This window comes from Poeciliopsis prolifica, unplaced genomic scaffold, assembly GCF_027474105.1.
Source record: "Poeciliopsis prolifica strain line A6 unplaced genomic scaffold, Auburn_PproV2 SCAFFOLD172, whole genome shotgun sequence".
NCBI classification, from domain to species: Eukaryota; Metazoa; Chordata; class Actinopteri; order Cyprinodontiformes; family Poeciliidae; genus Poeciliopsis; species Poeciliopsis prolifica.
In genome coordinates this window covers 126,175-151,609 of record NW_026562547.1, presented here as the reverse complement: position 1 = coordinate 151,609, position 25,435 = coordinate 126,175, and the positions used below count along the sequence as shown (strand labels likewise).

At 41.4% G+C, this 25,435-nt stretch overlaps 2 protein-coding genes across 7 annotated transcripts; both read left to right on the top strand.

Annotated features, from left to right (window-relative positions):
- Positions 1-767: 767 nt before the first annotated feature.
- LOC129356461 (calcipressin-1-like) lies at positions 768-5,336 on the top strand. Its single transcript, XM_055026039.1, has 5 exons — positions 768-902; positions 1,026-1,178; positions 2,236-2,409; positions 2,622-2,781; positions 3,794-5,336. Exons 2-5 carry the CDS (start codon positions 1,041-1,043, stop codon positions 3,976-3,978), a joined length of 657 nt encoding a protein of 218 aa, XP_054882014.1. The 5' UTR covers positions 768-902; positions 1,026-1,040; the 3' UTR covers positions 3,979-5,336.
- LOC129356458 (uncharacterized) lies at positions 4,545-25,389 on the top strand. Of its 6 annotated transcripts, none has more exons than XM_055026032.1 (10): positions 8,358-8,914; positions 9,160-9,229; positions 10,950-11,107; positions 17,457-17,604; positions 21,591-21,727; positions 22,114-22,238; positions 23,492-23,757; positions 23,836-23,958; positions 24,789-24,866; positions 24,943-25,389. In XM_055026032.1, exons 2-10 carry the CDS (start codon positions 9,169-9,171, stop codon positions 25,071-25,073), a joined length of 1,227 nt encoding a protein of 408 aa, XP_054882007.1. In that variant the 5' UTR covers positions 8,358-8,914; positions 9,160-9,168; the 3' UTR covers positions 25,074-25,389. The 6 variants fall into 6 exon arrangements, with proteins under 6 accessions (XP_054882011.1, XP_054882010.1, XP_054882009.1 ...); XM_055026030.1 differs by having other exon boundaries at positions 8,396-8,914; positions 23,830-23,958; XM_055026036.1 differs by lacking the exons at positions 8,358-8,914; positions 9,160-9,229 and adding an exon at positions 4,545-4,641 and having other exon boundaries at positions 10,950-11,031; positions 23,830-23,958.
- The last annotated feature ends 46 nt before the right edge of the window (positions 25,390-25,435 follow it).

Here is a 25,435-nt window from a genome sequence, read left to right as displayed (position 1 = left end):
AACAGTCCAAAGACATGACTTTCAGATTGCTTGGTCTCTCTAAATTCTCCTGTATGTGTTTGTGCATGATTGTCTCTGTGTTGGCCTGTGATGGACTGGCAAATTGCCCAGGCTGACCCCGCCTCTCACCTGTTGACCGCTAGAGATAGAAATAAACATGCAGTTGACAAACTTGCAACGACTGTGTGACGCTATGTTTTCAATATGGTCCAAATCTCTGAAATTATTTTCTGACACCAAAATCTGTGAGGGAAAGAAACTGTCCTGAAATCAAAGTGGGGTTCCAACCAGAAACTAGCATTGTCAATAATGCATGTGATATTATTTACATGTACCTGGGTCAGAATGCGTTCTTCCTGACACCAAACACATCATGTTTTATTTTTTGTTATTTTTTCATCTTTAAATTTCTGAGATTAACCTCAAAGTCTCTGAGGGTTTTTTTCTTTTTGCAGAAATTGATTCATTTTTGTCGATGTACAATTGAAATTATTGTCGACAGATATTTTTCATGCCTTCCTAAAATAAGAAATTCTGACTTCTATCTAAGAATTCTGCTAATTTAGAGATTAAACTGAAGAAAAAGTCAGGATTCTGAGATGAAAGTGAACATTTTACAAAACTGAGTTTTCCCCCCATTTTTTCAGTGGCGTCGTAATAATGAAAAATGACTGGACTATGAAGTGAAATATGACTTGTCATATTTTTTTGGCGCTGTTCCGCTCCAGGACGCCAGAGGGCGATAGCTCACTGTGTGTGAAGCGCCTGGGAAAAACTGCAGAGGCGCGCCATGTCCTTTAGCCTGTGAGCAGCTGTCATGTCGGCAGACTCAGTGTTTCTGTGTGTCCAGTTATAATTCAGAGTTGATTTTGGCCTATCAGCTCTGATTCAGCCTGACGCAGGTTAGTGTGGAGTCACTGGGCGACCAGGAGCTAACCTGTTAGCTCAGATCAGCTTCTGTCTGAGAGGACACTGTGTGTTAGCTCACCGTGATGGTGTGTGTGTGCGCGCGCGTGTGTGTGTAGGAGAAGAGCCTGGCGATGGAGCTGCAGCAGGCTGTGAACGGAGCAGAGGAGGAAGAGGAGGAAGTGGCTGTTGATGTTCAGGTCACTGATTTACTGAACGCGCTGATCGCCTGGAAGGTCCCGGATGATCTGTTCACCGTCAGCAGCCTGAAGGTAACAAGTGGCTGGAAGCTTTGCGGTTTTCCTGCCACGATCAAACTCTGCAGCAAACCCCCGGAGTGGCTGCAGGGCGATTTTACCACCTATATAGTAGAAATAAATTCCACCTGCTTGTAATTTAATTGCAGATTGACCTCAGATGTTTGAACTGCAGAGCTGCAGAAATCTGAATCATCTTTATTCGCCAAGATTGTATGCAAACAAGCCACAAAGTATAGATATTTAACAGTTTAGTTTTAAAGGATCTTTGTGTGTGTTGTACAGCAACTTCACTTTATATAAATAAAAACTCAAAAAAGAAGGGCAGTGGTGGCCAAACTCTGCTTATTTTGTTTCCCATCAGAGTATCTGTCTGCCCAGGTTGTAAGATGTTTGTTCGAGAGGCAGCCTGTAAGAAGAAACGTTCATTGTTTTTGAAACCAGTGCTTGTTTATAGTTGACCTGAAGGTAAAAGTCTGTATCCAGGATGTGTGGAGTCTGCAGAGATGATGGATGCCCTCTTCCTGACCTGACCAGAGGTCTGCAACATTTACAGTCCTAAGAGCTAGAATTGCCTCCCGTCCAGCTAAAGAACTTTAGAGCCACAATTGTAACCTGACTTACCTTTTCTTTAAAGGATGACTTAAAATTTTGCTAAATGTCTAGTTAAGGATTTTTTTTTATTTTTCTAGTTCTCCATTTTATTTATTTTTTATTTTTGGATTGCATAATAAAGAAAAATCTAAAACTTTAGCAAGGAAGAAGGCGGATATGTTTCCTTTTGTGGGACGTTGAAATTGATGAAAAATGAAAACAGTTTCCAACTTAATGACAAACAGATCTAAAACAATATCACTGGCACTGTTAGTGTCATTCTGAAATTTTTGTAAAATTTTATATTTAAAACTAGTTGATTCCTTATCATTTTAAGCTAGAGTTATTAATACCATGGAATCTCTCTATTCAGGTAACATGAAGGAAGAGTTGAGCATGAAATAATTGGCAGAATTTGAGAATATGCTTCAGAGATTTGTCCATTCTTATTGTCCTCCATGTTCTATATATTTTCCAGGCCAGCTTTGAGTCCCTGTTCCGTTCATTTGACCCAGAAGTTCAGTTTCAGTATTTCCGGTCGTTTCGACGGGTCAGGATCAGCTTCAGAGACGCTCTGGCAGCAGCTGAGGCCAGGCTCAGGCTGCACAAGACGGACTTCAATGGGAGAGAGATGAGGCTGTACTTTCCTCAGGTAATGCTGCTGTTCCAGGCTGGAAGGTCTTCCACGTTTCTCTGAATAAAAAGACAATGTGTATCAGAAATGAGCTCGACAGCAACTTTTAGCAGTATTTTAGTCAATTTGTAAGCTTTTGGTGATCTGCTTAACCTTTTTAATTTTCAATAATGTTTGATATTTGAAATATTTTGATCTGTTCTCTTGTTTTTTCATTTCATTTCCTGTAGTCTGTCCACATTGGAAGTCCTCGTCTGGAGCCTCCAAAGCCGGAGAAGCAGTTCCTCATCTCCCCTCCAGCCTCCCCACCAGTGGGCTGGGAACAGTCTCATGATGCCACGCCAGTCATCAACTACGACCTGCTGTGTGCCATTTCCACACTTGGACCAGGTACAGAACTCAGCTTCCCCTTCACTTTTAATGAAGAACGAGGGAAAGTAGGACCTGAACTGGGACACCTGAGCTCTACTAGTAGCAGTCGCAAGCATCAGCCTATCCTTTTCAAAAGAACTGTCTTTTTAAATCTTCATCTCATAAACTGTGGATATGTGATAAGAGGAGCTGGATGTGTCAGTCCTGCATCCTGGGAACCAGTCGGCTTTGTCTGAGGCAGTCCACCAGTTAAACAATGTTAAACGCTCACAGGAAATTTGAAAATATGATCAGGAATTGGAAAAAAATACTGATTTGATTTAAACATCAACTATAAAAATACAATTAAAATAAATATCAATCTAATGCACTTCAATTAAATCCTAGCTGAGTTATCAAGCCAGTTGATCTTAAAACAAGCAATGCAATGCTGGTCATGTTTAAAGATAAAATGAATTAAAAGAAATACTAACCAATAATGAGCATTTGTATGCTTAACTAAATATTCTTAGGGTACAACATCCAAGTATTTGTAATATTAAGTCCTTTTGAGTTTTCCTAAATCCCACCATTTCTAGTAATGTTGCAGGTTGTGATTGGTTGTTATTTATCCAATGGAATTTGCAAAGAATATTCAGAGTGGATTAAAAACACTGAGACTTTGTAAAAAGAAAATGTCCAGCGTTTATCAATGGTTTATCTGTGGCTTGTTGCTTTATTCACAGGTGGCCAGAAGTTGTGATGAGTTCAGATAATTAAAATAAAAAAGACACCTGACCTCAGACTTCTGTTGCTCTTTCTGCAGTTTCACCAAAGATGTTCTTTAGATATCGTTGCTATCGCTGTTACTGGTGTAAGTAAAAGGATATTTGAAATAAATAAACAAACTTTAGCCTGGTGGTTGGAAAGCAAAGCCTGGCGACCGACCAGGCTTACAGCACACTGGGACAAACCCTGCATTGTGTTTCCACATATTTATTCTGTTAATGTTGCTAACTTGTGCTCCTTTTCTGTGCTGCCTCCCCTCCAGGAGAGAAGTATGAACTTCACACGGCCACGCCCACTACCCCCAGCGTGGTCGTCCATGTGTGTGAGGATGAGCAGGCTGACAGAGCGGCGGCTCCCGACAACGACCAGGAGGACAAGCCCTGTTCCCCCCGGCCAAAGATCATCCAGACTCGACGCCCCGACTACACCCCCAGGGTGGAGCAGTGAACTGTGACCGCAACAGAGTGCAAAGTTTCATCATGAAGTCATTGGTCAAGAGCTGACCACGCTCTCACAAAGATTCTTTGACAGTTTGGGGGATTTAAGAGGGCCCTCTAGGGAGCGAAGGTGTCCTGGCGAGGGGCGTGTCTTCTAAGATGGAGACAGAAAACTAGCTGCTGATTGGACTCTTGTCCAAAACATTATGAGTGTCCTGTTAGAACCAATTGAGCTTAGCCAATCAGATGAGACTTAGTGTTTGGGTTTGAGGGCTGAAGGAAATGTTACCGCTGCATCATTGTAAAATCTCCCTCACTTTGTCCTCATCCAGTTTGCCTGATTTTCCACCTTGGTGAAATCCAGTGTTAAATTAGGCTCAGCCCAAATCATATATCATATATCCATTCACTTTATTGTATGGCCGCTTTAATTTCCAATATGAACAAAGAGTTGGTCAGGTGATTGGAACTGAAGGAGTGTATTCTTGCTGCTGATAAACTCTTTTGTTCTGCTTTGCCAGATGACTTTGCTACTGTTTCATCTGATGACTGAGCTTTACATATCTGCTCTGCTGAACCAAGCAGGCACCCATACTGCCTGTGGCGGCATTTCCTTCTGCAACAGAAAGCCAAGAGGGGGTGGCCTCTTTCCAGGTGGATGTATTTAGTGTTGGTAGGTTGGAAAATCCAGGCTCCAGAAAGCTTGTTTTGTTTCTGCTGGGATTTTGTGTGAGATCATCGTATGAATGTTTCCTGCAGTGTCACATCATGGCAAAAGTATTCACATCTTCTGACCTTTCAGCTTCTCTTCTTTTACTAAAAATAAAAACAGGAGGGAGAACAAAGTATGTTGTAGTTTGTTTTGAAAAGTTTTTTTCTGTTATTAATAATACTGTGGTTGGACCCGGACAAAATGTGGAGAAGCTCAGTGGGGTGTGAATACTTTTATGACTGTGTGTCCTGCTTTACCTGTCGACATGTAACTGAAAGCACACGTTTGCACAACCCCGACTAATTGTAGTCGGGGTGTGCAGACCTGACGTACTCGTGTTGTCTTCAGTGTTAGCATTGCTTACAGACTGACCATAATAGCTCCTGAAAATATGTTTATTAATGAAAGAGATCACACTCTGTAGGGAATGTTATTTTTTTGTTTAAAAAGTGACAGTGATTGATTAATGCCTATATAAATGCTGATCACTTGACACAGTTGCAAGTTCCAGGAAGCTCTGGGTCAACGGCACTGTGAGAAACATGTCTGCATTTGAACTCTGCACAAGGCTCTGTGTTTTAGTCCTGAAACATTTATTTGAATAAATATAACTTACTGTTTGTGGAACAACAATAAATAGAAGTTTGAGAAAATTATCCCTGTATTATCTCAGAATCTGATGATTATAGGCATAGATGTGATTATTTTTTAGACAAATCTGATGGATCCAAACAGAAAGCTGTGTTTTGACATCTTTATTACAACTAGCTATAGCAGGTCCTAATTGAAACCTGACCGGTAGAAACATCACTTTTTTTTATTATGTTCTCTATTTACACTTTGGAAAATGAATTGTACTAGAAACCTGAATATAGAAAAAGAAAACTTCATTCCGGGTGGGAAGCCTGGAACACACCCACACACACACACACCACACACACACACACACACACACACACACACACACACACATATATATATATATATATATATATATATATATATAATATATATATATATATATATAATATATATATATATATATATATATATACAGCCATTCTGTACACTATGCCTGCCACTTGGTTATGTCGTTCCATGTACGCTTTCCCTGCCAGTATCTTGCACCCTGCTGTGATGTGCTGGACTGTCTCAGGGGCCTCCTTGCACAACCTACACCTTGGGTCTTGTCTGGTGTGGTAGATCTGAGCCTCTATTGCTCTGGTGTTTAGGGCCTGTTCCTGGGCGGCCAGGATGAGGGCCTCTGTGCTGTCCTTGAGTCCAGCTTTTTCCAGCCATTGATAGGATTTACTGATATCAGCCACTTGGGTTATTGCTGGTGGTACATCCCATGTAGGGGCTTGTCCCCATGATGGTATCTCTGGCACCTCAACCTCCGTTCCCTGTTGTCTGAGACATTCACTGAGCACATTGTCTGTTGAGGCTTTGTCCCTGATGTATTTATGGATCTTAGTTGTTTCGTCCTGGACAGTGGTTCTCACACTCACTAGTCCTCTGCCTCCTTCCTTGCGGCTCGTGTACAGTCTCAGGGTGCTGGATTTGGGATGGAACCCTCCATGCATGGTTAGTAGCTTTCTAGTCTTAATATCTGTGGCTTTTATTTCCTCCTTTGGCCAGCTAATTATTTCTGCAGGGTATCTGATTACTGGCAGGACATAGCTGTTTATCGCACGGATTTTGTTCTTGCCATTGAGCTGGCTTCTCAGGACTTGCCTTATTCGTTGGAGGTATTTAGCTGTGGCTCCTTTCCTTGTGGCCTCATCGAGGTTGCCATTTGCTTGTGGTATACCTAGGGGCAGTAACCCCCAAACTGGAGCAGTGGCTACAACAGATCCCAGGAACAACATCAGACATCTCAGTCCAAAAATGTGCAGTCCTTGGCACAGCCAAGATACTGCGCAGGACCCTCAAGCTCCCAGGATAAGAGGACCCAAGCTCAGAGGATAAGAACCACCCGCGGTGGGTGAGAAGGGAATTTTATATATATATATATATATATATATATATATATATATATATATATATATATATATATATATATATATATATATATATATATATATATGTATCTATATATATATATATATATATATATATATATATATATATATATATATATATATATATATCTATATGTCTCTATATATATCTGTATCTATCTATGTATCTATATATATATATATATAAAATATATATATATATATATATATATATATATATATATATATATATATATATATATATATATATATATATATATATATATATACAATCAGTTGTGTGCAAAGGACAAGTAAATCTGCTTGGTCAGACATCTGCCATTGTCCCTGTTGATACTTCAACAATTCCTGACAGATTATTCCATGATTTGGTTTAAGATGGGAGCAAGTGTTCAGTTGGGTTCCAAATTTGAATGTTTTCACCATTTGTCCAGTGATCCAGTTCTCCATCACATGAGAACCAAGCAGGTTATTTCCAGGTTCCTCCTTTAACCTTCATCAGGGTAAAGACATCAAATGAGCTTTGTGCTTCTGAGAGAAGTGAGAAGTGGAGTTATTGCTTCAATAGAACAAGAGTGCCACCTGCTGGCTATGGACACAAGTAAAAGTAGAGAGGTTTATAGGCATTTTTTAGCCCAGTTTAAAGACTCAAACTCAGTGGAATATTCTGTTATGCTTTTTTCTTTTAGATGTACATTCTGCAATATTAAAAATCTTTCTAAGGCTTTTATTATGCTGCATTGACTGATACCTCAGTGGAGTCTGGAAACTTCTATAGGGCTTCCTCATTCTAAAAATTAGATCTGCACAGAGGTTTTCTTTTGATCATCTTCACAGAACTTTATTAGTTTACTATTATGAAGATCACAATCAAAGAATGTCAATGTACACAAAAAAAAAAAATCCAGCATTGCTTTCTCCCAGTGATTGTGAATGCATCTTCAGTGGGTGTCCCTGTAGTCACATGAGATTCTGGAATTCACACATATAGGTTCTGATGCCACTTCTCACTTTCCTCAATGCTTCTGGAGAACATGCAGTAAATCACAGAGGTCTGTGCAGAGATAAACTTCCTGAAATGTTGACTGCACCTATGTAGCAAATTGAAATAGATTTTGAACTAAGAGTGATCTCTTCCTTTACATTCAAATCCCCCGATCATCTAACATCCAGAAGTTCCTGTCAGAGGTTTATTGCCAGTACAGATTGCACACTGCTCTGGACTTGCTCTGTGGGCTCCACTGTCCACAGAGCTTCGTGCAACACATTTACTTCCTCTGTAGCAGTATTATTGAAAGCTCTGCTCTGCATTTTAAACATCATCCACATGCAGGAATCCTGCCATGTGCCTCTTGGTGTCCAATAACATGTTTCAGTTGTCAGCCAGGCAAAAACAGCAGCATGTGCAAAAGGTTATATTTTTACCCTGGTTATCAATCAGGTGAAAACCACCTGCACCTTCAACCGTTTTAAAGAGACAAACCTTTTCCTTTTGCTAAATCTGTCATGTTTGTTCAGAGGGAGCACATTTATGAACCAGCTCTAAGATGATTGGTCACAATGATTCACAGTGTAATGACTCATTGTGAAGGAAGGTCTGTGATTCATTGACTTCTAATTTTATTTTGTAAAAAAACCAAAATGAATAGTGAAGCATGGGTTCACATTGAGCATCCATCAAGCTTCACGTTTTTGATTTTGTTTCTACCGGATTTGAACATCTCATACTAACTAACACTGGATGGAGAGCATCTGTTAATATCTGCTTTGAAGTCTTGTTAGAAATTCTCTGTTAGACTTAGGGCTGGACTTTGACTGGGCCATTCTGAAATGTTAAGGTTTTCCTCTGGGATTGTCTTGGACTTAACTCCATCCATCTGCTCATCAGTTCTGAACTGCTTCCCTGATCCTGCTGAAGAAAAGCATGATGCGGCCACCTCCAGTGTTAGTTAGTCCTCATGAACTCTCTACATTCATGAGGACTATCCAGTGTTAGTTTTCATGTGGACAAGTTTAAGTGGTGTGAATTTTGATGGTATACTTCAATGTTCAGACATGACCCACAACATTTGAAAGCACCCCATGGTGCTCTGAGATTTAAGGCTGCCGTGTAAAGTGAGAGGAAGCAGCTGGTGTTATTTTAAACATATGAAGGGTGACGGCAACACCCAGCTCTGAAGGATTCATTTTTTTATTCATGCAGCCCTTTTCTGGTAAGAGCGGCTCTTGTTTGTGAAAATTCAAAGTAACATTTGTATTATTTTGTTCTGATATAATTTTAACAGAACTTGAAACTCTGTTACTGTAAGGTGATTCAATATCGTAGCATTCAGTTATAGTTTTATGAGGACATTATGATGTCTCCAATGTGTTGGAATGTGATGAAAAAAACCAACTGGCAATTTTGGTAAGTAACCCCATGTTGAACCAGATTGTTGTGTTTTGATCAAAACTGCAGGAGAGCAAGATGTTTAGTCTCTGGGGTTTGGTGGCGTTTCTGTGTCTTCATCAGAGAACGTTCTGCAGTGGTGAGACAGTCATTCATGTCATTCCCTGTTTAAATCATACATCACTAACAATAATCAATGTCTGCTTTGTTGTAAAAAATATGAGTATATTAAAGACAAGTTCCAATGTTACTTCAAGATACCCACCTCCCCAACAAGGCGGACAAAAACTACCACTGGTTTTACCTGGCAAGCTGTCAGCAGAACACACTAAATTATAATTATAAAAGAAAAGGACATGCAGTGCTGTGCTGGTAATTGTCAACACTACAACTAATAAGGACCAAAGGCATCACAAAAAGTTTTAATTTAAAAAGTAGTTAAATTGGCTAATCAAGCACCTCTGTGTTCAGAAGATTACTTATTAATAATCTCAAAGTATCAAGTCTGAAGACATACCAATAGACTGAATGTTCTGTTCTTTGCGTTTGAAATGTTTGTATGCTCTTTGGATGTTGAATTCTAAGATACTAGCAATAACTGAATATTAGAAGCTGAGTCCCGTTTCTGTACCTCTAAGAGCAAATGTAAGTAAACCTTCTCAACATCTCTGAGTCGTTGGAGTCATTGCTCTCCTGCAGGCAGAGCACAGCGTCTTCCATCCAATTCTTTATGCATTTTGTTTTAGACACCACGTGCACAGAGTTGCAATCTACAGAGTCAAGTGGAGGCAATAATGCTGACTTACAGGAATCTTTTACTGATCCGTAGCAAACATCCAGGACAATTTGTTTTGATGAAAATAGTCCATTTCAGCTCTTTGTAAAGCACAGCTTCACACTTGTTCTTTTAGCCCCACTTCCTTCTGTTCCACCCACTGAGAATCTAAAGAATTCTAAACAGGATCCAATTGTTGCTGTATTTTGCAGGATAAGTTGCAGCAGTGCCATTGACACTATGACACGTCGAGTCTGGAAAATTATGTCAAGGAAATATTACACGGGTTCACATAACAGCATGTTTAACTCTGTTCAGCTTCACATCACTATAATTAGCAGGCCTAAATAAACTAAATGAATGTGTTGTGGTAACATAACAGCTTGGGATGAGTGCAAAGGAGTACAGTACACAGTCCTGCTGCCTTCACATCAGCAGGACTGTGGTGTGACATATTCACTGTTACAGATTAGGGCTTTAGATGTTGTTCTGTGACCTCAACAATTCATTTGTTGATGAGCTTTTGGATGCGTTTGGGTGCCTTGCCTGCTGTTTCATGTTTTTTCTTTTTGTGGATGCTGGTTCTGACTGTGGTTCTCTGGAGTCCCAGTGGCTTATAAATGGCGTTGTGGCCCTTTTCAAACTGATAGAAGTTGGTGACTTTATTTCTCATCTATTCTTGGAATTTCTTAGAATGCCAGATGTTTGTGATTTTATGGTACTTCCTGTTAGCAGGTTATAACAAATTCATTTTTTGATTCTTGGGATACTGAAGTGTTTACATGGTTTACCAACTTATTACGGATCATTTTTTACTCAGGCATAAAAACTTTTTCAATGACATGCAACAACTTTAATGAAACTCTAAAATGTGCCATAAATTAAGAGCCAGGTCATTTCTTTGTTAATGAACAAACTAAGCTAGGTATACATTTAGCATGGAATGATCATTTTAAACTAAATGGTCTTGTTTTATGTACGTTTTGTTGTTTGATTGTGTCAGCTTCTGATTCCACTTGTTCCTCTTACATATTTTTTGTTAAATTTTATGTCATTCTTTCCTTGTGTTTTTGTTTTTGTCCAGTCTTTCAAACGTCACGTGTGAACGTGAAATACGGAGATCCTGCTGTACTGCACTGCGATGGCTCAGGCTTGAAAGGAGAAGGGTTAGTGCACTGGGAGCTGAGAGGGGAGGATGTGGTAATTCTACGAGAAGAAGTACAAGTTTCTGAAAAATTTCAGGTTAGGGTCTTGACTACATTAAAAATGAGTCTGACTACATATGAGACAGTTTGATGCATAACAAATTCAAATATATATATATATATATATATTATATATATATATATATATATATATATATATATATATATATATTATATATATATATATATATATATATATATATATATATGGATCCATATATATATATATGGATATATATATATGGATAGCTCAATACATAAGGCATCAGTATATCACCCGAGAGGGCGGGGTTCGAATCCAGTCTGGGTCCTTAGGCAAGACCCTTCAAGCTACTGCCTACCTCATACCATGAGAGATACTAAGTTGCGTAACATGCCGGCTCAGACGTCGCCCGGCCAAACAAGGTCTGCGTCAGGTGTTGGGGAACCAGAGCACCTTGATGACAAATGGGCTACTGGAACAAGACGGAAATGGGCGAGAGATGAAAATGTGGATCTGTTGGAATGCTACTACTCAAGTAACCCTAGTGAGAGGGTTACATGCAAAGACTGGGGAAGGAATGGTTACTTCGACATCCCCAGTCAACACTAAGCGCTAAACAACTAGTAGCTCAGTGTTCCAACATCCGCAAACGGCAACTGCTATCACAACTTGAGATTGACGAGATACAACACAAATGCTACAGCAAAAGGGAGGAACCCGGATGTCAGAACTGTGGGGACTTAACTACAAGTCCCCACCCAGTGAGGGTGGGCCCCAATGAGCGAAACAGAGCTGAACGAGCTGACCTGAGAGAGAAAATCATGACCCGAATGACAACCAGACCTCCTCGGCGCCAATTACAACGGCTGAGTGAAGTACCATCAGAAAGTCTCATTGAGAATGTGAATGCAGCATTGAGAACGATCCCTACCAACACCATAACAGAAACCAATGAGCTGATCTACAACTCAGCATCAGTGATCCTTGAGACGCTTGGCTATAAGAGCAACCATGAGACCCAATACCCACCATGGAAAAGACGGTTAGAGGCTAAAATCAAGGTAACAAGGAGGGAAGTGAGCCAACTGTGAGGCAGATGCCCATACCTGAAGCACTTGAAACTGCCAAACAGAGGCTCCAAGCCTTGACCAGCCGCCTAAAGAGATACAGAAGGGAGAATGAATCCAGAAGGATTAACCGGCTCTTCTCCACTCAACCAGCTAAGGTGTACTCTCAATGGCAGGGTAATAACAACAGAGCAGACCCACCAAGGCTGGAGACTGAACAATACTGGAAAGGCATATGGGAAAGGGAGGCGTCCCACAACAGCAATGCACAGTGGCTGATCTCTCTACGAGAGCAACCTCCCTGAGCAAGCCCCGGTAACCATCACTGTGACAGATGTTCAAGAAAGACTCTCAGGCATGAAAAATTGGACAGCACCAGGGCCTGACATGATCCATGCCTACTGGCTAAAGAAACTCACTGCTCTCCATGAGCGACTGGCAGCCCAAATGAACCAGCTGCTACAAAGTGGGACTCACCCTGAATGGTTAACTGAAGGGCGGACAATCCTAATCCAGAAGGATCCATCAAAGGGTCCAGTCCCACCCAACTACCGACCAATAACCTGCCTCTCCACAACCTGGAAGCTCATGTCAGGCATCATAACGGCCAAAATAAGCAAACACATGGATAAACACATGAGCACGGCACAGAAGGGTATCGGTGTAAATACCAGAGGAGCCAAACACCAACTCCTCGTAGACCGCACAGTTGCCCGAGACTGCAAAACCCGACACACCAACCTGTGCATGGCTTGGATCGATTACAAGAAAGCCTATGACTCAATGCCGCATACTTGGATCATTGAATGCCTAGAGATGTATAACATTAACAGGATTCTGAGAGCCTTCATTGCAAACTCGATGAAGCTGTGGAAAACCACCCTTGAAGCCAACTGCAAACCACTTGCACAAGTGTCCATCAAATGTGGCATATACCAAGGAGATGCTCTGTCCCCGCTACTGTTCTGCATAGGCCTGAACCCCCTCAGCCAAATCATCAACAAGACTGGCTACGGATACCGACTCAAAAATGGGGCCAACATCAGTCACCTCCTCTACATGGATGACATCAAGCTGTATGCCAAGAGTGAACGAGACATCGACTCACTGATCCACACCACCAGGATCTACAGCACTGACATTGGGATGTCATTCGGACTAGAGAAGTGTGGTCGGCTGATCACAAAGAGGGGGAAGGTGATCCGCACAGAAGGAGTCTCACTCCCACAAGGAACAATAGCAGACATAGAGGACAGCTACAAGTACCTAGGTATACCACAAGCAAATGGCAACCTTGATGAGGCCACAAGGAAAGGAGCCACAGCTAAATACCTCCAACAAATAAGGAAGTCCTGAGAAGCCAGCTCAATGGCAAGAACAAAATCTGTGCGATAAACAGCTATGCCATGCCAGTAATCAGATACCCTGCTGGAATAATCAGCTGGCCAAAGGAGGAGATAAAAGCCACAGATATTAAGACTAGAAAGCTACAACCATGCATGGAGGGTTCCATCCCAAATCCAGCACCCTGAGACTGTACACGAGCCGCAAGGAAGGAGGCAGAGGACTAGTGAGTGTGAGAACCACTGTCCAGGATGAAACAACTAAGATCCATAAATACATCAGGGACAAAGCCTCAACAGACAATGTGCTCAGTGAATGTCTCAGACAACAGGGAACGGAGGTTGAGGTGCCAGAGATACCATCATGGGAAGACAAGCCCCTACATGGGATGTACCACCAGACAAGACCCAAGGTGTAGGTTGTGCAAGGAGGCCCCTGAGACAGTCCAGCACATCACAGCAGGGTGCAAGATACTGGCAGGGAAAGCGTACATGGAGCGACATAACCAAGTGGCAGGCATAGTGTACAGAAACATCTGTGCAGAATATGGACTGGAACCCCGAGATCAAAGTGGGAAACACCCCCAAAGGTGGTGGAGAACGCCAGAGCTAAGATCCTGTGGGACTTCCAGATCCAGACAGACAAAATGGTAATGGCGAACCAACCAGACATTGTCGTAGTGGATAAACATCAGAGGAAAGCCGTTGTGGTAGATGTAGCAATACCAAGTGATTGCAACATCAGGAAAAAGGAGCACGAGAAACTGGAGAAATACCAGGGCCTCAGGGAGGAAACTGGAGAGGGCCTGGAAGGTGAAGACCACAGTGGTGCCTGTGGTCATCGGTGCCCTCGGGGCAGTAACCCCCAAACTGGAGCAGTGGCTACAACAGATCCCAGGAACAACATCAGACATCTCAGTCCAGAAATGTGCAGTCCTTGGCACAGCCAAGATACTGCGCAGAACCCTCAAGCTCCCAGGCCTCTGGTAGAGGACCCGAGCTTGAGGACCACCCGCGGTGGGTGAGAAGGGAATTTTTTATACTGTGAAAAAAATTGGCCCATTTACTGAACCCTGTGACACTCCACTGAAAACCCTGGAGTGCGAAGATTTGTCATTACGTGATATAAATCCTAACATGTTTAAGAATATTGAAAATATTGATATGATGCATAAAAAAGAAATAACTGATATCTTTCTAGAATGACATTCTTGTATAAATAAAATAAATAATGACATTTTTAAATGAATAAACAAAATTCCTTATCTGTATTTCTTGGAAGTGATCTAGTCTAATACAGCAATACGAGGCTTAATTCGAAGAACATGTAACATTAGTATGAGTGCAAAATGCAGAGAAATGCGTCGCTGCTTGCAGTTAATTTGGAGCCAACTTCAAAGGTAAATGATCAGAGCACAAACAGCTGCTTCTTGGGTTTCATGAGGAGCTGCTATAATTTCTCAATGAATTTCAGTAGAAAAATGCAAAGTGCATGAACACATAAGACAGCAAAAAAATAATAATAATAATAATAATAATTCAAGCAGACAGCCCTGAACAAGAAAACAGAAAATGGACAGTTTAACAAGAAATATAAAAATGAACAGTCTTAAGTTCAAAACGCTGTAAATATACAGCAGCACAGAGAAGACTCAGAAGTTTGAAAAGGAATCCAAAAGTCACCCGGCTGCTACCAAAGTGTTTCAGTGGACTCAAAACGGCTCATGTCTGACAGCCGCTGACAGCTGAGTGTGCAACCTTGGCATAAACTCTTAATTCAGATTGCCACCTAACATAGAAAAACTCTGACATCTGATTTTGTCACAGCAGAGAAACACGTTCTTCAATAGAAACACAGAGAGATGCCTGACTGCATCTGATTGCAAATCTCATCCCCCTCAGTAACAAACATATCTGACTGAACTCTCCACCAATGATTGCTGCATGATGTATTGTCTTTATTTCTTATGAATTTGAAAATCCACTTATTATTCCACTCACAACAGGAAGAATTTATTAGATGATTATGGAAGGATAATTCATCTGTTTGAAACTCACTTCTCCTTTCAGATTCCTTCACCTTAAGTCCAGAGCATATTAGCTTTTTTTTTGTTGTTGCTTTTTACCATCACTAGATGATCAATGTATAAAAAACCTGATTGTCTTTGCTGGTGCAAAAGAATACTAGGGTTACTCTGGAGAAAAACAAAATATATTTTAGAATTTAATTTTAGAATTCTAAGAAAAGCATCCAAATTTTTCAGCCTTTTTTCAACAAATGATGATGAATAGCGTCACAGGAATCTTATTTAGAAGCGCACTTCCAACCTAGGCTAGCGGATGGCAGCGCTTTAGGACTGGTTGCTTATCAACTCCCATAGGAAAAGAATGTTTTTCCAACGATATCAATGACATCAGCAGCGATGTCATAACTCTATGACCCCACAAAGGAATCTCTCTCTTGAATGTAGCTCACAGAGAGAGTTTTGTCAGACCTGTTCCACAGTTCTATTGCTGCAGATCACTCTATAGAGCACGTTTGAAAGTCATTGAAACAAGCGAAATAATGATATCTCCTTCGAAAGAAGCAACATGAAGCAACAGCAGATTGCTAGTGAACATGTAGCTTTTCCATCTAAGCTTTCATGGGTCGACATCATGGACCTTAACGTCCAAGTCGACTACGATGCTGTCGTTTTCCCTTTTGAGGATGAGAGCGGCAGCCCCATTGAGCCGGCAGATGTACCATCAGAGATCCAGGGAGAATCAAGTCCTTCCGGCCACTTTGAGAGTTCAACATCTTCTGAAGTCCAGCAGGAAGCAACTCGGTCTGTTGGCTTCGAGATCACCCCCTCAGTGGAAGTGGCGGACAAGTCAAGCCAATGCGTCACTGACCTGACAAAGCAGGTGGACGATCTTAAAAAGGAGTTGCGGAGTAAGATCTTTGATCTCCACGAGGAACGAGACCGAAGGATTGCCTATCAGTCTGAAGTCCAGTCCCAGCAAGAGGAGATTCGAAGACTGCAAAAATTGTTACAAGAAGAACGTCACCAGCAAGTCAAACAAGATCATGACACAAACGTGCCAGAAGCTGCAGCTGCAGAAGCTGCAAGGGCTTCTTGCTCTTCAAAAGTTACAGCTGACAAGAGCCTCCTTCAACAGCTCGATTACTTCAAGAGGGAGGCTGTAAAACATGCTTCCCACAACAAAGGTCTCATAGAAGTAATGGTTGAAGAGTACAGAGTGAGGCTGAATTATGAGGAGAAAGAAAATGCAGTAACAGGGGATCATACATAGCTTGTCACTTAAAACCAGGAGTCGATCTGGCAATTACATGAAGCCTTTCTAAGAGACTATTGTGATGGTCTGAGATCTAACAGAAGACACACAAACACAAATCCATTATCTGAGGCTATAACGATACATTGTGACTTTAACCAGTGTTATGAGTTCTGAAATCAGACTGACTGAGCTATTGAGAATCAACTCACCTCAGCATTGTAAATGTAGGTGCCTACAATAGTTCAGCTACTAAATATTAAGGTTTGAATAATGTTATGAGACTGTAGCTTTCTGGAAGTACATTTTTTAGACATACAATCCATTCAACAATAAGTAAACAAAATCATTCACAAAACTAGTCTATTTTTGACTAGGGCGGGGATGCTGTGGTGATGCAGGGGTTAAGCACAGCCCACATTAAGACCTTAGTGAGGCGTTAGTCCTCAGCCTGGCTGTCGAAGGTTCGATTCCTGGCCGGTGACCTTTGTCGCAAGTCTTCCCTCGCTCTCATTACCCTACTTTCCTGTCATAGCACTTTCAAATAGAGCCAAAAAAAGAAGTAAAAAAGAAAATCTTCGACTAGATCAAATATTGTATTTCAAATAAGGCATAAACCATGTTTGCATTTGAAAACTGTAATAGAGCCAGCAGGGTGCACAGCAGACAAATTTGAGTAGTAATTGTTTTCAACTATTTCTGTTTTTTTTCCAGGATCGGGTTGAGCTGCCCTCAGAGGAGCAGGTGAGGGAAGGGAACTGGTCTATGGTCCTCAGAGAAACCAGACTCAAAGATGCTGATATGTATGAGTGCATCTTTGGAGGAGCAACTACCATATCAATTGTCTGGCTCTTAGTCAGTGGTGAGTTTTTTCATAAAAAAAAATGAAATAAAAAATGTTTTTTTTAATATATATATATTTCAAGTGTCCATCAAATGTGGCATATACCAAGGAGATGCTCTGTCCCCGCTACTGTTCTGCATAGGCCTGAACCCCCACAGCCAAATTATCAACAAGACTGGCTACGGATACCGACTCAAAAATGGGGCCAACATCAGTCACCTCCTCTACATGGATGACATCAAGCTGTACGCCAAGAGTGAGCGAGACATCGACTCACTGATCCACACCACCAGGATCTACAGCACAGACATTGGGATGTCATTCGGACTAGAGAAGTGTGGTCGGCTGATCACAAAGAGGGGGAAGGTCATCCACACAGAAGGGGTCTCACTCCCAGAAGGAATAATAGCAGACATAGAGGACAGTTACAAGTACCTAGGTATACCACAAGCAAATGGCAACCTCGATGAGGTCACAAGAAGGGAGCCACAGCTAAATACCTCCAACGAATAAGGCAAGTCCTGAGAAGCCAGCTCAATGGCAAGAACAAAATCCGTGCAAAAACAGCTATGCCTTGCCAGTAATCAGATACCCTGCAGAAATAATTAGCTGGCCAAAGGAGGAGATAAAAGCCACAGATATTAAGACTCGAAAACTACTAACCATGCATGGAGGGTTCCATCCCAAATCCAGCACCCTGAGACTGTACACAAGCCACAAGGAAGGAGGCAGAGGACTAGTGAGTGTGAGAACCACTGTCCAGGACGAAACAACTAAGATCCATAAATACATCAGGGAGAAAGCCTCAACAGACAATGTGCTCAGTGAATGTCTCAGACAACAGGGAACGGAGGTTGAGGTGCCAGAGATACCATCATGGGAGACAAACCCCTACATGGGATGTACCACCAGCAAATAACCCAAGTGGCTGATATCAGTAAATCCTATCAATGGCTGGAAAAAGCTGGACTCAAGGACAGCACAGAGGCCTCATCCTGGCCGCCCAGGAACAGGCCCTAAACACCAGAGCAATAGAGGCTCAGATCTACCACACCAGACAAGACCCAAGGTGTAGGTTGTGCAAGGAGGCCCCTGAGTCAGTCCAGCACATCACAGCAGGGTGCAATATACAATATAACCCTAACCCTAACCCTATACATAACCAAGTGGCAGGCATAGTGTACAGAAACATCTGTGCAGAATATGGACTGCCAGAGCTAAGATCCTGTGGGACTTCCAGATCCAGACAGACAAAATGGTAATGGCGAACCAACCAGACATTGTGTAGGTAAACATCAGAGGAAAGCCGTTGTGGTAGATGTAGCAATACCAAGCGATTGCAACATCAGGAAAAAGGAGAGACTGGAGAAATACCAGGGAAGAACTGGAGAGGGCCTGGAAGGTGAAGACCACAGTGGTGCCTGTGATCATCGGGGCCCTCGGGCAGTAACCCCCAACTGGAGCAGTGGCTACAACAGATCCCAGGAACAACATCAGACATCTCAGTCCAGAAATGTGCAGTCCTTGGCACAGCCAAGATACTGCGCAGAACCCTCAAGCTCCCAGGCCTCTGGTAGAGGACCCAAGCTCAGAGGATAAGGACCACCCGCTGTGGGTGAGAAGGGATTTTTTATATATATAAGTCATCAGTCTTTCACCCGAGAGGGTGGGGTTAAAATCCAGTCTGGGTCCTTAGGCAAGACCCTTCAAGCTACTGCCTACCTCATACTATGAGAGATACTAAGATGCGTAATCTGCGGGCTCAGACGTCGCCCGGCCAAACAAGGTCTGCTTCAGGTGTTGGGGAACCAGAGGACCTTGATGACAAATGGGCTACTGGAACAAGACTGAAATGGGCGAGAGGCGAAAACATGGATCTGTTGGAATGCTGCTACTCAAGTAACCCTAATCAGAGAGGTTAGATGCAAAGACTGGGGAAGAAATGGTTACTTTGACATCCCCAGTCAAAACAAGCACTAAACAACTAATAGCTGTGTTCCAACATCCGCAAACGGCAACTGCTATCACAACTTCAGATTGATGAGGTACAACACAAATGCTATGGCAAAAAGGAGGAACCTGGATGTCAGAAATGTGGGGACTTAACTACAAGTCCCCACCTAGTGAGGGGATACACGGCCCCAATGAGCAAATCAGAGCTGAACGAGACAGCTGCTGACCTGAGAGAGAGAATCATGACCCGAATGACAACCAGACCTCCTCGGCGCCAATTACAACGGCTGAGTGAAGTACCATCAGAAAGTCTCATTGAAGAAGTGAATGCAGCATTGAGAACGATCCCTACCAACACCATAACAGAAACCAATGAGCTGATCTACAACTCAGCATCAGTGATCCTTGAGATGCTTGGCTATAAGAGCGACCATGAAACCCAATACCCAGCATGGAAAAGACGGTTAGAGGCTCAAATCAAGGTAACAAGGAGGGAAGTGAGCCAACTGTCAGAGGGTGCAATGATGCCCATACCTGAAGCACTTGAAACTGCCAAACAGAGGCTCCAAGCCTTGGCCAGCCGCCTAAAGAGATACACAAGGGAGAATGAATCCAGAAGGTTTAACCGGCTCTTCTCCACTCAACCAGCTAAGGGGTACTCTCAGTGGCAGGGTAATAATAACAGAGCAGACCCACCAAGGCTGGAGACTGAACAATACTGGAAAGGCATATGGGAAAGGGAGGCGTCCCACAACAGCAAGGCACAGTGGTTGATCTCTCTACAAGAGGACCACTGCAACCTCCCTGAGCAAGCCCCGGTAACAATCACTGTGACAGATGTCCAATAAAGAGTCTCAGGTATGAAAAACTGGACAGCACCAGGGTAGTCCCTGGTGCTGTCCATGCCTACTCGCTAAAGAAACTCACTGCCCTCCATGAGCGACTGGCAGCCCAAATGAACCAGCTGCTACAAAGTGGGACTCACCCTGAATGGTTAACTGAAGGGCGGACAATCCTAATCCAGAAGGACCCATCAAAGGGTCCCACCCAACTACCGACCAATAACCTGCCTCTCCACAACCTGGAAGCTCATGTCAGGCATCATAGCGGCCAAGATAAGCAAACACATGGATAAACACATGAGCACGGCACAGAAGGGTATCTGTGTAAATAGCAGAGGTGCCAAACACCAACTCCTCATAGACCACACAGTTGCCAGAGACTGCAAAACCCGACACACCAACCTTTGCATGGCTTGGATTGATTACAAGAAAGCCTATGACTCCAATGCCGCATACTTGGATCATTGAATGCCTAGAGATGTATAACATCAACAGGACTCTTCATTGCAAACTTGATGAGGCTGTGGTAAACCACCCTTGAAGCCAACTGCAAACCACTTGCACAAGTGTCCATCAAATGTAGCATATACCAAGGAGATGCTCTGTCCCCGCTACTGTTCTACATAGACCTGAAGCCCCTCAGCCAAATTATCAACAAGACTGGCTACGGATACCGACTCAAAAATGGGGCCAACATCAGTCACCTTGTCTACATGGATGACATCGAGCTGTATGCCAAGAGTGAGCGAGACATCGACTCACTGATCCACACCACCAGGATCTACAGCACGGACATTAGGATGTCATTCGGACTAGAGAAGTGTGGTCGGCTGATCACAAAGAGGGGGAAGGTCATCCACACAGAAGGGGTCTCACTCCCAGTTTTTTTTTTTTTGATAATTGTATATAATTAGTATTATTATAATAATACATTTTATTTGTGTGGCGCTTTTCCTTGAGAATGTGGTTCGATCAGTCAGTGAGCAAAATGGAAGCCTGACATCTGCAAGCCATCATCTTCAAAGTGACAAGAAATTTATTTTTGAAATACTTCACTTTGTGTAATGCATCTATTTCACTTTCTGAAACAAGTGACAAAAAATATTGAACATTTTCTTAGTATTCTAATTTTTGAAGCCATACCTGAAGAAAATTCTAATAATACAATCATTGTCTTTTCTCTCCATGTGCTGACATGCTTCATACAAGAGCCCCATGTTGACCCGCTCATCACTGCGTTTGAGGGAACTCAGGTGGACCTAGCTTGCTTCATTAGACCTGAGAGAGAAAACATAAAGCGTTTTTATTGGACTTTGAATGGCAGATTTCTCATTCAACATGACCACGTATGGTATTCTCCAGATGCTCATACATGTTTACTTCTCTTTATTTGATCCTTTGGAAACTTTAACATACAATGAGGAAGGAGGAGCAAATGGAAAATCAGCTAAATTAGCACAAGCCAGACCCTAAACTGTCAAATGATATTAACTTATTTTAGATGCAAAACATAGCAATACTCGATGACAAGTGAAAATGTGGGATCCCTAAGATCCAAGTGGTTAAAGTCAATTAGTTGGGACAGAATCTTTGTCTATAATTAGACTTTAAATTTAACAAAACATTCATCTTCCTTTCTTTGTAAGCATTGTTTCTTGTTTAAGATACTTCTCATCTTCATGTATGCCACATGTATTATGTTGGATGATCAGTATTTCTTTTCTATCTCCAGCAAACCCTCAGCGTAACGACGTATGAGTTTCCTAAATCAATTCAAGTTAATGAAGAAGAATTTCATCTTTATTTGAAACCAACTAGGAATGATAGTGGGAAGTACCAGTGTTGGTATTCAACTGGGTAAGAGTCATCAACTTGTTTTGTTTGTTGTTTTCATTCACAATAATAACAAAATTGTTTTGTTAACATCAATTGTTTCATGTCATCAACAAGAAGATGACAACTATGATGATGAAATGTCTGAGTTTATACAGATGAGACATTTTGGTGGTCAGACATCAAAATGTTTGACATTCTGCCTATTTTGCTGCGTTTCCACCTGGTTATTCTTATCAAAGGCCATTACAAAGTTATGCTCAGTAATTAGTCAGTAGCTGCATTTCCATTACAAAGTTATGCTCCCCTTGTTTATATTCTACTTCTCATGAAACATCATTTTGCCCATGTGGTCTTTCCATTAAATAAAAGGAAATTAAAATCACACATTAATAAGCTTGTTCAGGCAATATATGATTATTATGAATGATGGCAATGACAGATGAAATGACACATGGAATATATTCATAATTCAGCCGTTGTGCTTATTGTGTATCAGCCATCAGAGAAGACATCCACGTCTTATTCAGGCGTCGGGTTTAACAGAGAAAAACAAATCTCCTCTTCCTACTTTCTGTTGTCATCTTTGTTGTTTTCATCACAAATCTTATGATGTGAAAACTGTTTCCATTTCAGTATAGCAAAATATATCTCATTTGACATGGACAAAAAAAACACCTCATCCTAATGCAAAAAACAAAAAATGTTTTTCAAAATTTGTGTTTATGAAGTAAATGTATTTTTGTCATTTCAATTTACACAACTCTGTGGTTAATAGAAACAAATCTATTGACTTACAACAATGAGCACTAAGCAACAGAGAACATGTTTAGTGTTGTTGACTTGGAAGCAATGCCTAATGCCAATTATGTATATAATGTATGTAACAGGAAGAAAACTCTGACAGCACCTGAACCAGGCTCAACATCATCAACATCTGCTGCAACTGAAAAGACAAAAACAACAGCAATAAATAAAAAACAAACACAGCAGCACTGATCAGCATTTATCAACATTGTGCCCCATCTTGATAAAAATATCCTCAATTGTTTAATTTTAGATAGATTAATATATAGTTTATTTAGAAAGTCCTGGCTGCCAATATGTTACATTATTGCAGATTGGTATCTTATTTCCTGCATGATATTTGTCGTCTCTTTCAGTAGTAGGACATCTTCCTGTTTCTAATGGTACACTGGTGTGAAGCTAATTACTATAAACCTTAGAAAATTGTTAAAAATAATGTTCACTGTCAACTTTTTTTTTTCCATTTTTAGGGAGTCTGGCAGTCCTAAACTTGCATTACCAGAAAGCTACACACTAACTGTGGTTGGGATAACCACTGATTCTGGTAATCTTCATTCCTTTACCATGGCAGAGCCTACAGACACGCTGCCCCCTTCAAAAACAGAGTATGACATGGAAGAAAAAAAAAAAATGTCTGAGGAAGTTCTGCTAGAGGTGACAACTGCTGCAAGGGCAACAGAAACACCGACTGATCATCTTCTAGTTATCTTGGAAATGTCCACTCAGAAAATGGAAGGTGAGAGAACACAGCCCTTTAAATGCACTGTGATAGTACAGAACCTGTTGTTGAGTGCTATAAATCACACAGCTACAGAATCTGTTGAGACATCCTCAGTACAAGCTACCAGAACATCCCGGCAGATGGTGACCCTCCTTTCAGAGCAGGTGAATGCTGCTGAAGCCACTGAGCTGGAAGACTCCACCCACCTGATTCAAGGTAGAATGATAGAGTGAATGCATGGAGGCTTTATTAGTTTCAATCTGGCCCTGCGGTCCAGCAAGATCATGTATCTGTAATTCTATAGTTGGAGTGACATAAGCAATGTTTTATATTTAGAATGACTGCATAGAGGCAGCCTTAGTTTGGTCACTAACATCTATCTGTATATATTCCAGGAGGTTCTGGATCCATTCAAACAACCAGAATGAGTGTAAACATGACTGTTTCAATAATATAGTATTTCTAAAAAATAAATCCCTTTCATAAATAAATCACTTTTCGCATCAACTGTATTTTACTTCTGCACAATTCATGTGGAATTTTTAGTATTTTCTGTATTTGTTACAAATTATTGTTAAAATTCTAATGAATCATTTTTCTAGTGTGTTTGGGAAGTCATCAACATCTGGAGAACAAAAAGCTGAAGAACTTTGTCCTTGTTTCAGAATCATAGCTGAGCCACTGGCTTCACTTTCCCCAAAGTCCATTTCAGCTTTATTTATGCCCACAGCTAAAATGCTCAGGTTGTAATTCATACATAGAACAACTGATACAAACAACTAATTTTGAAATATTTATTCTGGGCCAAACAGAATTATAAAATTTATGTCCAGCAATGAAAGTCATTTTAAATTCTGCCAGTACTATGACAAAAACATTTTCAATCTATTCTTTAAATCTCACGTCATCTTTATTTGGTGAATTCAATATCTTGTATCATCTCTTCTTATTAGTTGAATCTATTGTTTCACTACTGGTCATCATCTGTCTTTTGCTCAGGAATCTGATTTTGATTTTACTCGGATTGTTTCTGTTTTGTGCTTCAGATGATGGGAATCTGCTTCCCAGTGATCTCACACAGCAGACGGAGACCTTTGAGGACAAAGAGACATTTTCAGATGAGGGTCAGTGACACCATCTCAATAAATATTGGAATTAGGGATGAAAAACAATTCTGACTTGTTTCCTTCTTTACTGCAGATGACCTGGATGCAAGTTGGAGCGTTTTCCAGCTTGGGGATTTTCCATGGGTTCGCATTGGAATCATTGGTGGAGTTCTGCTGATCACAGCCGTGGTTCTGTGTGTTCTCAGAGCTCTGCACCATATTTAGTTGGCAGGAGGGGACATGGATCACCGCTTACCATGTTCAGTTTAGTTAGGGGTGAATCAGTTGAACAGTGGCCACGGCAACCAACACAGCATCTGCATGGGAATATTTGGGAACTGCAGAAACAGTCGTGTGGAATTTCTGAAACACATTATGTGAGCCAAGAGCATATTCACGTTTACAGATTCAAATTCTTCTGACATTAGCAGGTGATGTAAAGACGTCCCAGATGATTTTGAAGATCTGGATGATGTGGAGTGTGGCTGCTTTTATTTTAATCACAGCTGTGATTGAAGTAAATGAAAATCTTTCTTTCTAATTGTTCTGATGAATTATTTCAAGTTACTCATGTCAACTCCTCCCAA